The 14,915-nt window shown below is 39.6% G+C and overlaps 1 protein-coding gene and 1 non-coding gene across 2 annotated transcripts in view; one reads left to right on the top strand and one right to left on the bottom strand.

The window, feature by feature from the left end:
• Positions 1–14,915, top strand: part of HEATR5B (HEAT repeat containing 5B) — a 137,421-nt gene that overhangs the window by 12,132 nt on the left and 110,374 nt on the right. The window contains exons 6-12 of the mRNA XM_004711165.2: positions 122–293; positions 3,122–3,279; positions 4,299–4,548; positions 6,226–6,381; positions 7,278–7,528; positions 12,236–12,347; positions 13,009–13,195. Of these exons, the coding sequence (XP_004711222.2) occupies positions 122–293; positions 3,122–3,279; positions 4,299–4,548; positions 6,226–6,381; positions 7,278–7,528; positions 12,236–12,347; positions 13,009–13,195 (1,286 nt within the window). The remainder of the gene's footprint in view (positions 1–121; positions 294–3,121; positions 3,280–4,298; positions 4,549–6,225; positions 6,382–7,277; positions 7,529–12,235; positions 12,348–13,008; positions 13,196–14,915) is intronic.
• On the bottom strand, positions 11,863–11,969 carry LOC115868446. Its single transcript, XR_004045598.1, has one exon. It is a non-coding gene; the product is annotated as a U6 spliceosomal RNA (small nuclear RNA).

The raw sequence follows: 14,915 nt of genomic DNA, 5'->3' as shown, positions 1-14,915 counted from the left end.
GGGAGGAAGCATTTAGGAACTAGAGGAAAGCTGTATTTTTCATTGTTGCTACATCTCACCCTGACTGGCACGTCTCCTCCCCGAGACCCCTCTGTAATTTACTTCTTATTTTTAATTCCAGTGTCTACTAGAGCTGCAGAATGAAGCTGTATTCATGTGGACTGCTGAACTGGAAAATATAGCCACTCTGTGCTTTAAGGCTTTAGAAAATTCCAATTATGGAGTCCGAGTGGCGGTGTCTAAACTCTTAGGAACAGTTATGGCAACAGCATTGATGCCAAAGCAGGCAACAGGTAATGTTATTTGCGACCCCCTCAATAGAGTATAATAGATAGTTGAAAATCTATGGGATGTTTTCTTGTAAACTAGTTACTATTGGGATGTTTTCTTGTAAACTAGTTACTATGCATAAACAGGTCACTTTAAGGGATTTAAATTATTAGGTTTATTTATCGACATTTTTTATATTGAAAATGTCAAGAGAAAATATGACAATTATGCTCCACGTATAAACAAATAAGATTTATCAAATGCTTTTGTATAATGTTCAATGGCTTGGAATCTAGTACTTGATATGCTTTGAGAGTTCAGTCTCTGGTGAGGAGATCCCCATGTACAGCACCATCCACATTTTCTTTCTTTTTGGTCAATACTATTAGCTGAATTGGTTTTTTCAAGTGACTTGGCGTCTCAAAGGTCCATAGAGATCCCTCAGGGAGAGTTCTAAGTATGACTGAGTGAGCCGAGCTTTGCAGTTTCCCCTTCCTTACTGCATTCCCAAATAACAGTGACATGTTACAGATGCAAGTCCTAGGCTTCCTATTTATTACTAGGGAAACCTTACCTAGGTTTATTGAGCTTTAATTTTCTCCTTTTTATAATAATTATTTAAATCAATGTACTGGATTCAATTAATGATGGTGATGATGATATTTTAAAATGCTACCTATGTGTCAGGCGCTGCATTAAACGTGTTCCAGAATTGCTTGCTTTAATCCTCGCAAAGCTCCCTTGAATTATAAATACTCTTGTTTTTCTCATTTTTTTGATGAAGAAATTGAGACTTAGAAATATTGTTTAATTTGTTTTCTAGTAGTGTCAGCTGCGATTTAAGTTCAGGCACTTAAATTCCAAACCCTAGGTCCTTAGCCAGTCACTGCCTTAGCTGTCGAGTGCTGCTCTAACAGAAGGACTGTTGATAGCTCAGGTTAAGACAAAGAAATTTGTTTGGGACCCTTGAAGTCTGAGTTCAGTAGTTTGTCTCTGTTTTGACTCTCGAGTAAGGTCCTGGTTTCGTTGAACTTTTGCTTCTCGGGAGTATTCATGTCTCCTTGGCAATTTTCTGTCCCTTCTCTCTTCCCTTGCTTGCTTATTTAATCTTGTTTATATTACAGAATTGATCAGCTCAAGACACACTGTCTTAATCATGCCTCATTAACATAATAATGATAACCCATTCCCAAATGGGATTATGACCACAGGGATAGAGGTTAGGAATTGTAAAATCTATTTTGGGAGGGACACAATTCCATTTCTTACAACCATGCTTTGTACTTCCCTGTACAGATTTTTTTGTGCTGTATGTGAAAGGGGTTTATAAATTATGAAGTTCTACCAGGGGTGGAAACTGCTATTAACTATTCTGAAAATGAAAAATTTGTAACAGTTCAAAAGGTCAGCAATGGATATTCAATGTAATATGATCATAGAATTCAAATAATATTTAGTTGGGAATATAATATTAAAAAGAAAATACATTATATTTTCTACCTAAATTGTCCACATATCATGTAAATGTAGAATTAAAACATACAATAAGGTTTTTCTTCTGTCAGCTTAGAAAATATAAACGATTATTTGGTATAAAACTTTGAAACAAGACAAGTATTCCCTTTGCAGTAACAAACAAACAAGTATTTACTTATTTAAAATTAACACCTTTTTTGGCCACCTTATGTTTTTATTCTTCTTTGTTTCCTTGTATTTACTAAACGTTTACACAGTAAAATAATTCCTATTGAACAATTTCAGTGCTGTGAGTTAAGCATTGAGCTACTAATGTCATGGTTAGTGGCTCAGGCCTACCAGTCTTTCTGTGTGAGAAGGCTGCTTCTGTAAAGCTGTGTAGTCTTAGAAACCCCAGGAGCTATGTGCTTTATAGGGTCACTTTCATTCAGAATGGACTTGAAGGAAGTAGGGAGGCGAAGACGTACTGTTCACTGACATTGATTACATCTTTCTCCGTATGCCAGTATTCTCATTATTTCTACTTGGTTGTTCCGTTTCCCTTCATCTAGTGTACCTGTCACCTCCATCTGCCATCACTTACCTATTGTTTTTTGCTTTAGGGTAGATAGTAAATATTTGGTCTGATATAGATGATTATTTAAAAGCACATAGTACTCAAAGGTTATTCTATTTCCCACCAAAATTTTATGAGCCTGTCTATTTTGACTGAAAGATGACCTCTGAGAATGGCTTCATTTCCAAGTTTAAAGGGTATCCCAGGGCAATAGTCTCAGGGGGTTTTCTAATATCTGCCAGTTCAATAAGCCTGGATTTATTTTTTTAAGGAATTAAAAGTAAAAAACTTTGTTCTACATTTTTTCCCGGTCAGAACAATTGTTAATGGCACCATTTAATTCTTCAGTGTAAGAGGCGAGGGGACAAAACTCCCCACGCCCTTCATAACTGTGCCCAGTGACCTCTTTCATCATAGTCCCTTTACTCTAAACGGCTTGTGAATATAGGCGTACCTTCCATCTCTGTTTTTATTTTAGTCCTCGAACGAAATTTAAAGCAAGCAAAGTCTCATTTGTTAGATCATGACGCAAAGGTTTGTATATTCATACAAATTTGTCAGGAAATTGACAGAAGAAGAAGCATGACAAATGTTATGCCTGCCTGGGTTGTGGAGTTTTGCTTGTTTGCTTTCCTTGTACCCCTCTCTGTTTTCCAAATTCTCTCCAGTGTATGTTAACTGGTATTTTCATAGCCAGAGAACCTGCCCTTACAAAGAATTACTTGACTTTCAAACTATTATTAGAAGATAGATTTAATTAATAACACCAAATCTGCTTTGAAATACGTTGGCTTATAAATTTTCCTTTCTTCCTGAAAGTAATGCGCCAGAACGTGAAGCGAGCAACATTAGATGAAGTCTTAGAACTCATGGCCACAGGATTCCTGCGTGGAGGGTCAGGTTTCTTAAAGAGTGGTGGAGAAATGTTGAAAGTTGGAGGGTCAGTTAATCGTGAAGTGAGAGTTGGAGTTACACAGGTTGGTCATATATACCTATATATAAACTAATTTTATTCATATCACATGAGATTTCGTGGAGGACTATCAATAAATAATCACCACACATCTACAAACTGTTTATATTGTCTTTCTTTCAACACATTCCTTCTATCCAATGAATGAATTATATTCGAACTCCAGATGGCATGCTGATATAAAAAGGTTTGATGTTTAAATGCTTACATCTACTATACATAAAAATCGCTAGAAGTTTTCTCAAATTTTACTTGGAAATGATAATATATAAAATAATTTGATTTCATTGAACTGTACTTGGGAAGCTTGAGGCATGAGGATTTTTGTGTTCTCCCACAAGCCTTATGACTAGATTGCATTTGCTATCAATGATCAATTACAGCCATAAGATTAAATTTGACTTGGAATTAGAATTTCAGATGATAATTAATACCAAATGTTCTGCTTCTATCTATATAAAAAGATGCAGTGGTTCTTTATGATCTTAGTAAAATTTACCCAACTTTGCCCCTGAAACAAGTTTGCATATAGGAAGCCATTTTTTCCTACAGAAAAGTGTCATAAATATTTTGTAGTCATAGGACATTGTTTATTTGGGACATTAAGATTATTTTTCTATAACCTGTTAAATTTGTGATTCTCAAAGTGAATTTAGCTATTCCCTCCCTCCCTTGCCGGTTTCTTAGTTTTTTTATGTAGGTGCTATTTAGTCAAAGATAATTCTGCCTGCCAGTAGTTCATGTGCTAGAATTTCTAAGGTCTCAAATTTTATATGTTCTGTTTTTAAATAAATATAAGGGAGCTTCAAAAGTGGTGGAACATTCTATTATCCTGTAATTCAAAAATTTTTATGAAGTTTTTGGAGCCGTTCATAATATACATTTTATTGTCACAAGTATTTCTATTATAATATTTATTTTATAGCACTTATTTTGCATGTTGTCAACAGTTTTTAGTTACTTAAGCTAACTTTAATGCATTTATAGAAATGTATCTGAAGTTGTTTCTTATTCTCTTTGTAGGCTTATGTTGTCTTTGTAACAACATTAGGTGGTCAGTGGTTGGAGCGTAGCTTTGCTACATTCTTGTCCCATGTACTTGATCTTGTTTCTCATCCTCGGGCAACACAAACACATGTAGAGGCTGTGTACTCAAGACGATGTGTGTCTTTTATCTTAAGAGCCACTGTGGGCAGTTTATTAGGCGAAAAAGCCCAGATAGCAGCTGCCAAAGAAATTTGCCAAGCTATTGGAAAACAAATGAATGCAGTAGGTAAGAATTGAAATTAATATGTTATTGATTGTCTTAGATGTATTGAGTCCTTTATTGTTGTTCTTAATAAATGCCATGCAAATCTGATTAGTTTATGTCTTTCTGGACATAATATTTTGTTATGTTTTGGGTGAAAATTTACCAAATGAGGTATCCATTTAACAATTTCAACATAATTTGTTCAGTGACACTGGTCACCTTTTACACAGTGTGTGAGTTTCTCAGTGTTCACCTTCTATTTGTTTCACTTCCTGTGATCTAGTTGCCCTGGTCCCTTGCCTTCTTTCGTCTTTGCTTTAAAGTAAGTGCTGACATTTGGTCACAGGTAGATTAGTATTTCAGGTGATAATTGTTATTTTGTAGATTGTGTTTTAATAAGCATTTTTATTGTATATTCTCTTTTGTTATTATAACTACATAATTACAGTGAAATAAAAATGTTCAGGAATTGGGTAGCATGCTTATAAGATTAGGTTTTCTGGTTTATTTCGGGTACCTACAAGATTTTCTACTCCTGTATAGAGTTATGGTCTTAGAAGCCCACAGGATCATTGCCCTATAGGATCACTATGAATAGGAATCAGATCCATGGCAGTGAGTTTGTTTTGTTATTGACAGATTTTATAGGTCTATTGCTGTATAGCAGCACTTTGGGTTGCTGTCTTTTAAGTAATGGATTTAAATCTATTTCTTATTTGGAGCTTGTCATTTTAGAGACAAATGTGCTAGTTTTTTTAACTGCGAAGCTTAAAAATTTTTTTTTATTGTGAATTAGGTAGGGGGATTTACATTTCAGACCATCAACTCTGTATTCAATAATTCAGGCCACTCATTACCCCACCCCTTAGTCTATCCTGTCTCCCCCGATAGTAGTGGGGAGGAGAACGCATTTAGGAACTAGAGGAAAGTTGTATGTTTCATCGTTGCTACACTGCACCCTCACTGGCTCGTCTCTTCCCCATGACCCTTCTGTAAGGGGATGTCAAGTTGCCTACAGCTGGATCTCGGGTCCCCAATCTGTACTCCCCCTCATTCACAATTATTTGATTTTTTTTGTTGTTGCTTGATACCTGATCCCTTTGACACCTCGTGATCACACAGGCTGGTGTGCTTCTTCCATGTGGGCTTTGTTGCTTCTGAGCTAGATGGCCACTTGTTTACCTTCAAGCCTTTTAGTCCCCCGGGCGCTATATCTTTTGATAGCTGAGCACCATTAGCTTTCTTCACCACTTTTGCTTATGCACCCATTTATCTTCAGTGATCATATCAGAGAGGTGAGCACACAGTGATATGATTTTTTGTTCCTGATACCTGATCCTTCGGCACCTTGTGATCACACAGGCTGGTGTGCTTCTTCCATGTGGGCTTTGTTGCAGAGCTTGATCTTTTATGTACGTTGTAGTTTGTTGCATCTTACATGCTCAGGTATATTACATATGGCACAATACTTTAGAATGTACTTGATGCAGACACAGTACCTTAGTATGACACTATTTTTTGTCACTTAAGTGTTGGGTTTCCCAGATAAGTTTTCTGATGAGAAATAACTGTTGCTTAATGCTCAGTAATCAATTGGTATGATTTAGAAACATAAACTGTATAAACCCTCCCTGACCCACCTAAAAAAAAATTGTATCACATTTTAATTCACCACAATGCATGATTCTGTGCTTCTAGAAGCAGTCGTGAATGATACGAGCAACGAAAACAAATCTGGGGCAGCCGATATTGCAGCCAGCCAGCACGTGATGGTCTGTGCCCTGCAAGAACTGGGGAGTCTGGTACAGAGCCTGAATGCCACTGCGTCCCCTCTTATTCAGGAAACTTCTATAGGTATGATTCATTAGCTGGAATACCTTTTACTGTTTTAATAAGTCATGGGGATAATTGATATTTAACTCCTGATTGATTGCTGCTTATTATCACCATTAGCCATCTCCATCCTTTGTTGAAAGTTGAATTTTAGTTAATATGCACTGTGATATCCAAAGGAGCCTGATTGCATAGGACTCTGCTTACTGCAAGGTCAAAAGTTTGAAGCCACCAGTCTCTCTGCAGGAGAACGAGACTCTCTGCTCCCATATACCTGTAAAACCCAAAGTGAGGGGGCGGGGGGGCGCGGTTCTACCCTTTTCTATAGGGTTGATAGGAGTTGGAATCAGTGTCATAGCAGTATATTTGTTTTGGTGGTGGTGGTGTTCTGTGATAGTGAATAAGGAGCCCTGGTGGCGCTGTCAGGTTAAAAGTCAGACTGCTAACCTCAAGATTGGCAATTCAAACCCACCAGCTGCTCCTTGAAAAAATGATGAGGCTTTCTGCATCTGGTAAGCTGTAGCTTCAGAAACCCTGTATTGTGTCGTTATGAATCAGCACTGATTTAGTGGCATTGGTGGTTTTGTTTGTTTGTTTGTTTGTTTTGCTTATGATAGTGAATATTAAACTCAATCCCCAAAGTGGTGGGAGCCAAATCAAAAAGAGTCATGGTGACTTTATGTCTCATCGTTCACTAATATTTATTGAAGACTCAATTTTACATTAGCATTCATGTTTTGCTAGATAGAATTGTACTGTGTTAATAAATATTTCATGAGCAATGTGTGTTTTTCACTAAGTTTTGAAACTGTGTGAAACAAGAATGATTGTGATTTTAATCGTGGCTCATACCTGGCCTGTCAGCCCCTGAGACCCTCTGCCTTCATCAGTGATGGCTTTGAGCGCTTCTCTTCCAGGACTTTTGGAGACCGTGACTTCAGTGCTGCTTCATCCAAGTATGGCAGCTCGGCTCGCCGCCGCCTGGTGTTTGCGCTGTGTGGCTGTGGCCTTGCCTTTCCAGCTGACACCATTTCTAGACAGGTGTGCAGAGCGGCTCAACAACTTGAAGACCTCACCTGAGGCTGTCAGTGGCTACAGTTTTGCAATGGCTGCTCTGTTAGGTGGAGTTCATCAGTGCCCGTTGGGCATTCCTCATGCCAAAGGAAAGGTATGCCCGAGACTGTAGGATTGTAAATGCTGTCATTCTTGTAGAGAGTAGATACCAATTCATATACCAGAGCACATACCAGTTCAGCAATTTCATCATGTGTAATTCAGTGCCATGGATTACATTCTTCAAGTTGTGCAGTCTGAGCTGTGCGTTTCTGTGTATAGATCATCAAAGGATAACAGTATTACTAAATTTGACATTTAATTATGATATAGGAATCATAGGCTTTGTCTGTAGTTCCATTTCAAAATTTAATTTAGACCTGAGCACATATTATATTATTGAAATATTAAGAGTTTTTCTCTTAAAAAAGAAGTTTTCCCCTAAGCCTTTAGGGCTAAAATTTTGCATTGCTAAGTGTGTTTTCTTTTAGAAAAATGAATACAAGACTAGTCACAAGGAGGTGGAGATTAAAGATGCTCCCAATGTCTTTTCCAAAATGCTATATCACTCCATTGGCCATGATATCAGTCGGCACTCCTCCCCTTGGTACATAGCTCCACCCCCCTACCCGCCCTCCCGGAGTTCTGCAGTCCACTGCCACACAGAGCTCCTGAAGTGTTAAGGAAATGACCCACCGGGTTGTGTGTGTGGCTAAATCCAAAATCCGAAGTTCAGACATTTATCTGGAGGATCTTTCTCATCCACAGGGTCGCACGAGCTGGTGAAAGCAGGGCAGGTGACAGGCTGCAACTCCTTTTCTGGAGGCCAGCCATACCCAGAACAAAAATGTCCCAAAGTTAAGACAGTGCTTCTTGCTTTTGTGAATGCTCAACCAGTTAGAAGAGGTCACAGAAAAAAGAAAAATGTGGAGGAACCCCCGTGGCAAAGTGGTTACACACTGGGCTGAGATCCACAAGGTCCGCAGTTCAAAACCACCAGTTGCTCCTCAGGAGAAAGATGGGGCTTTCTACTCCCATAAAGAGTGACACTCAAAAAAAATTTTTAAAAAGAAAAAAAAAGAAAAATGGCTTTGATCGAGGAGCTGTTTTTTCCTTCTTTCCCATAGGGAAGGGAGCCTTGGCGATGCGGTACATTGCACAAGGTTAGCAGTTTGAACTCACCAGCCAGAAAGATGAAACCGTAAATGTCTAGAAAAGAATGAGGGCAACATATGTACAAACATGCGTGATTCAATTGATGTCTGGATTGTGGTAAGAGTTGTACGAGCCCCCAATAAAATGATTAAAATTTAAAAAAAGATTCATAGCCTCGGAAACCCAGAGGAGCAGTTCTACTCTGTCACATAGGGCCACACGTTGAGTCAGAATTAACTCCATGGCAGTCAAGTTGAATTATTTTTTCCCCAAGGAAACAAAGGACGGTGACTTGAGTTCCTCCGTCTAGTGAAATGGAGACTGAACATCCCACCATAATCCTGTCTGTCAGCATAACAGAACGCTCTTCAAACTGGGATTGTAACCACAAATGTAGAGGCCAGGATTTACATCAGAAAAGGAATTATGGGTAGAAGGGCCATATTAAGTACTTGACTGCATTTCACTAAGCTACCCAAAGTAAACATTGTAGCTCAGTGGTAGAATTCTTGCCCTACCTGCCAGACACCCAAGTTTCAATCCAACCATTGTGCCTGTTAATGGTTGTTGGCGCTTTTGCTGTTCGATTCCAGACTACCACAATAAAGCGATTATTGCTATAATCGTTTCCCAGTGCATTGGGAGGAACTGGTGGCATAGTGGTTACACGTTGGCCTATGATCTGCAAAGTCTACAGTTTGAAATCCCCAGTGGGAAAAAGATGGGGCTTTCTCCTCCCATAATCAGAGTCTCAGACGGGCAGTTTTACCCTGCCCTATAGGGTTGCTATGAGTTGCCATCAACTCATGGCAGTAAGATTGAGTGCATTTGGAAGTCAGGTTTATACTAATTGTACTACTTATTATCGTCCATCAAGTGTGCAGTATCCTTATTTAAACGTTTGAAATATTGTGAGAATTACCAAAATGTGACACAGGGTCAAGAAGTGAACTCATTTTATTGCAAAGATGGTGCCGATAGACCTGGCACTAAACAGGGTTGCCACAGACCTTTAATTTATTTTTTTAAAAGTGCTATCTGCACAGTGCATGCAGTAAAGCACTATAAAATAGCGTACACTTGTTTTCTGAGTGTAATTAATGTTACTGGATTGTATGTTTAAAATTTTATGTTATCTACCCTGTTGGTGCAGTGGCTCTGAGTTGAACTGCTAACCAAAAGGTTTGTAGTTCAAAACCACCAGCCGCTCCACAGGAGAAAGATGGGGCTTTCTACTCTTGTAAAGCTTGTAAAGAGTTATAGTTTTGGAAACTCACAGCAGCAGTTTTCCCTAGCCCCATAGGGTCGTTGTGAGTTGGCATTAACTTGATGGCAGGGTGTTTGGGGTGTTTTAATACAATTAAATGATTTTTAACCAAAATAATAAAACCCCAATAACACGACTATTTAAAAGCTGTTAACAGAATATATCATAGGTTACCAAACTTATTTGGCTTACCATCCCTTTTCAGAAAAAAATTAGTGCCCGCTGGCAAAGAAAAACTTTGTATGTACTCTAGCCCATAATCTACAATAAAGTGTAGGTATCTGGTTTTGGATCATTCACGCACACACACTCCCGCCTGACCAGGGGGTAGTATCATCCTCTTTGGGAAACACTAGAATACGCTATTGCCAGTGGTCATATTAGCATTTTGATAATGCTTACTACAAACGGGATGCTTTTAATAAGTGAGTTTGATTGATCTCCCTGTTCTTCCTTCACTGAGGAAAGTACAGATAGCTCAGAGAAGCCCTGGAGGGACAATTATTAGGTGCCTGGCTGCTACCCAAAAGGCCTGCAGTCTGAACCCACCTGTAACTCCGAAGGAGGATCCTCTCCCGTGAAGATTACCATCTAGGGCAGCGGTTCTGAACCTGTGGGTCATGACTCTTTTGGGGATCGAACAACCCTTTCACATGGGCCGCCTGATTCATAACTGTAGCAAAATACAATTATGAAGTAGCAATGAAAATAATTTGATGGCTGGGGTCACCACAACATGAGGAACTGTATTGAAGGGCCGCGGCATTAGGAAGGCTGAGAACCACTCTAGGGATTCCTCAAGGCAGTGCTACTCTGTCCTCTGGTGGCTGTGGATGGGACTCCACCTGATGGCATACAGCAGCAAAGAGAGTCCGCCTTAATCTGCTTTCCTAATTTCCTTCTCAAGAACTTAAAATCTGTATTGAAATAACATTTGTAACTTTACGCAGCGAGATTTTAAAATGCTCATTACTTTTGGAATACAAGACCCAGGCCTGTTCATTCCTTCAACTCCCAGGCTGCGGCTGGAATCTAGGCTTCCTTCTCCTCTGGCTCACTGCTGCCTCACTGTGTTCCTCTTGCTGATTTGCACACAGATCCTCGGGGCTTTCCAGTCCTCAGCGACTGACCTGTGATCTCTGCTCTCATTCTCCCTCCTCTTTCTGGATTCCCTCTGCTCCTGTCAGACTGCTTGTCTGCTTGCAAACCGTGCTTGTTTCAGCCCTGTCCCTTGGCTCATAGGAATTTCTTACATTTGGGCCCCATCCACTTTCTTATTCACCTGCATCAAACATGTATTTGTTTAGGGCCAAGTTTAATTTTCATCTCTTAAGAGAAATCTCTCCAAACCATTAAGTGTATGATAGCCTTCCGTCTGCAGACCACTCCTCCATCTGCAGTACTGTTTGTCATTTAATCCCATGCTGTCTTCTCTCTTTAAAAAAAAATCATTTTATTAGGGGCTCATACAGCTCTTATCACAAACATACATCGATTGTGTAAAGCACATTTGTACATTCATTGCCCTCATCATTCTCAAAATATTTGCTCTCCACTTAAGCCCCTGGTATCAGCTCCTCATTTTCCCCCTCCCTCCGCACAGCCCCCTCCCTCATGAACCCTTGATAATTTATAAATTATTGTTTTGTCATATCTTACACTGTCTGATGTCTCCCTTCACCCACTTTTCTGTCCGTCCCCCAGGGAGGGGGTTACATTTCTTGTTGACTTTGTGAATTCTAGACTTTCCCTTCACCTTTCTAATCTTCTGTCCCGGTCGTTCCGTAGGTGGCCATAGATGAGCATACATAGAGAGCATCTCTTCCATGTAGGCAGGGTGGTTACTGACTGTTTCTTCTAGTCCCCAAATTAGAGCCTTTTGCATATTTTGATAATCGTTTCTGACTCTCTGATGTATATGAATTTATTATGTTTAATGCCATATCGTTATCTTGGTTCTGTGCACCTTTCAGTGTTTTTTTTAAAAAACCTTGTCAAGTTTCATATTACCAAATATCAATATTCTAAAAAATATGGAACGCTTCACGAATTTGCGTGTCATCCTTGTGCAGGGGCCATGCTAATCTTCTCTGTATCGTTCCAATTTTAGTATATGTGCTGCCGAAGCGAGCACCATGCTGTCTTCTCTTATTGACCATTCCGTTATGTCATTTTTCTAAGATTGTACTTGTCATGAACTAGGTAGCCTTCATGGCATATGCATGATAGAAATTCAATACATTTTTAATATAGGGTAATAATTTCAGTAATATTCATAGTAATTAGTAATGTAGGCTAGTACAATTCTGAATGCTTTGTGCTAACTCAGTTGACTTATTTAATTGTGCTAACTCAGTTGACTTATGTAATTGCACATCCGATTCTACGCTTCTCTTGCAGATGGTAGTAAGTATTGCTGAAGACCTCTTACGGACTGCTGCCCAAAACAGCCGGCTATCTTTACAGCGCACCCAGGCGGGGTGGCTTCTACTCGGAGCGCTGATGACTTTAGGTATCATTGTGTTTGTACCGATTCTCTGCACGGTCTAGCTGTCAATAGACTGCATGCCAAATTCAACTTTATTTAACCTCATGTTCTAGACTTCCAGATCAGTTGTAAAGTGGTGAAGCTGTTGGTCTTTTCCCTCCCATCATTAGATGGTAGTTTTCTATCTTGGCCGTTGTTGGTTAAGTGCATTTAATGGAAAAGTTCACACCAGAATTTCAGTCTTTGCCTTCAGAATAGCCGTCTGTCTGTTCTTATTGGTGGGGCCTTCAAATTGGTGCTGACTCACAGCAACGCTGTGTATAAACAGAATAAGACACTGCGTGGTCCTGCACTGTCCTCTACCTGGTTAGCTCAGTGCTCATCAAAAGAGAGGAGCATACGGGGGCAAGTTCTATAGGCCAAGTGAACACAAGTGTGCTTTTAGTGGGGTGATAAAGACATGGGTGCTAGAAATATTGATACATTTTCACGTTTATTTGAAACCAATAGAAGGGATTTTTTTATTTACTGTATAAAAACATTTCGGAAATAATGCTAATTTCAGTGATAGCATGAAGTGATAGATAATGTCAAAGTGGATGTGCAGGGGGCGGGTGTCTCGTTTTCTCTGGCTTTTGTAACGTGCATGTTATGTCTGGCTGTGTTCTCCCGTTTTCTTGTTTAGGGCCATCGGTGGTTCGTTACCATCTACCCAAGATGTTGTTACTGTGGCGGAATGTTTTCCCTCGTTCTTTAAAGGAGCTGGAGGCTGAGAAAGCCAGAGGAGATTCTTTTACCTGGCAGGTGACGTTGGAAGGCCGTGCTGGAGCTTTATGTGGTGAGAGTCAAAGGATTGCACTTTCAGAATATTGGTGTTTTAAAAATATTTATAAAGTGACGGGAATTTACTACTTCAAATTATTATTGTAGGGTTGTTCTTGGGTGCCATCACGTCAGTTTTCAGCCCATAACAACCTAGTGTGATAGAGATCTGCCCCAGAGGGTTTTCTAGGCTGTTACCTTTAAGGTGCAGATCGCTGACCGGGTTTGAATTGTGAGTGTGTCAATTACCAGTCAGGCACTTAACTATTGTACTACCTGGGCTCCTTTTTCTTTTAATTTGTGATGATAAGTGAGTTCTTAGAGATGGTTAGAAACTATGAATAATCTATTCCAGTTTACTAATTCTATTCAAATAGAAGCTGAGATTTTGAGAAGTGGATTAGAGTTGGTGGTAAGGAGGGAACTAGCCTCTTAATTCTCTTATTGCAGTCTTCCACTTGTGGAAGAAGCACTAGGTCATATTGGTATTTTACACAATCTAGTGAGTAAAGATGGGAGTTGTCAAAATTTCATGGTACATGGATCTACAATCAATTAATACTTAAAAAGGCAGCTGTCAGAAAAATCAAGTGACACACTGCATCCATCAAATTTGCTGTGCAAAACTTCTTTAAAGTATTCAAGAGCAAAAATGTCATTTTAGGACTAAGGTGCGCTTAACCCAAACCATGGTATTTTTAATAGCCTCTTATGCATGTGAAAGTTGGACATTGAATAAGGAAGACCACAGAACAGTGGATGTATTTGAATTATGATGTTGGGAGAGAGCATTGAAATACTGTGGACTCCCAGAAGAACAAACAGATATGTCTTGGAGGAAGTACTGCCAGAATGCTTAGAAAGGAAGATGGCAAGACGTCTCACAATTGTGGGGCATGCTATCAGCAGAGACCTGGTCCTGGAAAAGGCCATCAAGCCCCCCTTCCAAGGAAGGGGTGACACAGTGACTTTAACAGTGGGCTCCCACAGAACAGTCGGGAGGATGGGAAAGGATGGGGCGGTGCTTCATTCTATTGTATATAAATAAGGTCACTAGGAGTGGAGCAGACTTGATGGCACCTAACAGCAATGAGTATGTAAAGAAAAATGATAGCTAATCTTTATAGCTAGCCTTTTTGCAGTGGAAAGCCAGTCCTTTAGTCCCATCATTCTCAGATCCTTAAAGATTGAGCTATTTTTTCAGGCATCAGCATTGTAAAAATTACAGATGAAGTTGTTTTTGTTAGGTAGTCAACCACTTATAGGAAAAGCTCTAGTTTTGCTTCTCTTGGGAACTAGAATTAAACTGAGTGGCCCTGTTTCACCTCAGCGCGAAAGGGCTGCTTTTTCTAAATGAAGGGAGAGAGATGGGTTCTTACCCAGATGGGTGGCAGGGTGAGAGCTCAGTTTTGCTGCCCACACGTCTAAGAGGTGTTATTGTCAGCTCCATTGTTAAAGAACCAGTAAGATTCTTACTCCCGATTCTGCTTGAAATGGCTCTTTGTAGTCATCTCAATTACTTTGGGCTTAATGTCCTCTGAATTCTTACTCAGGACATCTCCCTAATAGTTACTCTCCCCCTGAGCCCCAGTTCCTGCTGTTTCCTTTTGCAATGACTTTTCTTCACAGTTGTAGTAGGTTTGTCTTTTGTCTTTTTGCTTGACTGGGTTTCAGAACCTTACATTTTACAACAATTGAAAACTGTAGGTACCTTTATATTTGTCTAATTTGATAAATTTATGCATCCTCACAAGCGCTGCTCCAAAACTG

The sequence above is a fragment of the Echinops telfairi genome, unplaced genomic scaffold (genome assembly GCF_000313985.2).
Source record: "Echinops telfairi isolate 266 unplaced genomic scaffold, ASM31398v2 ScPeMD7_10;HRSCAF=50, whole genome shotgun sequence".
In the NCBI taxonomy this organism is placed as follows: domain Eukaryota; kingdom Metazoa; phylum Chordata; class Mammalia; order Afrosoricida; family Tenrecidae; genus Echinops; species Echinops telfairi.
Note: the sequence above shows the minus strand (reverse complement) of the source record. Positions and strands in the feature narration are given on the sequence as shown.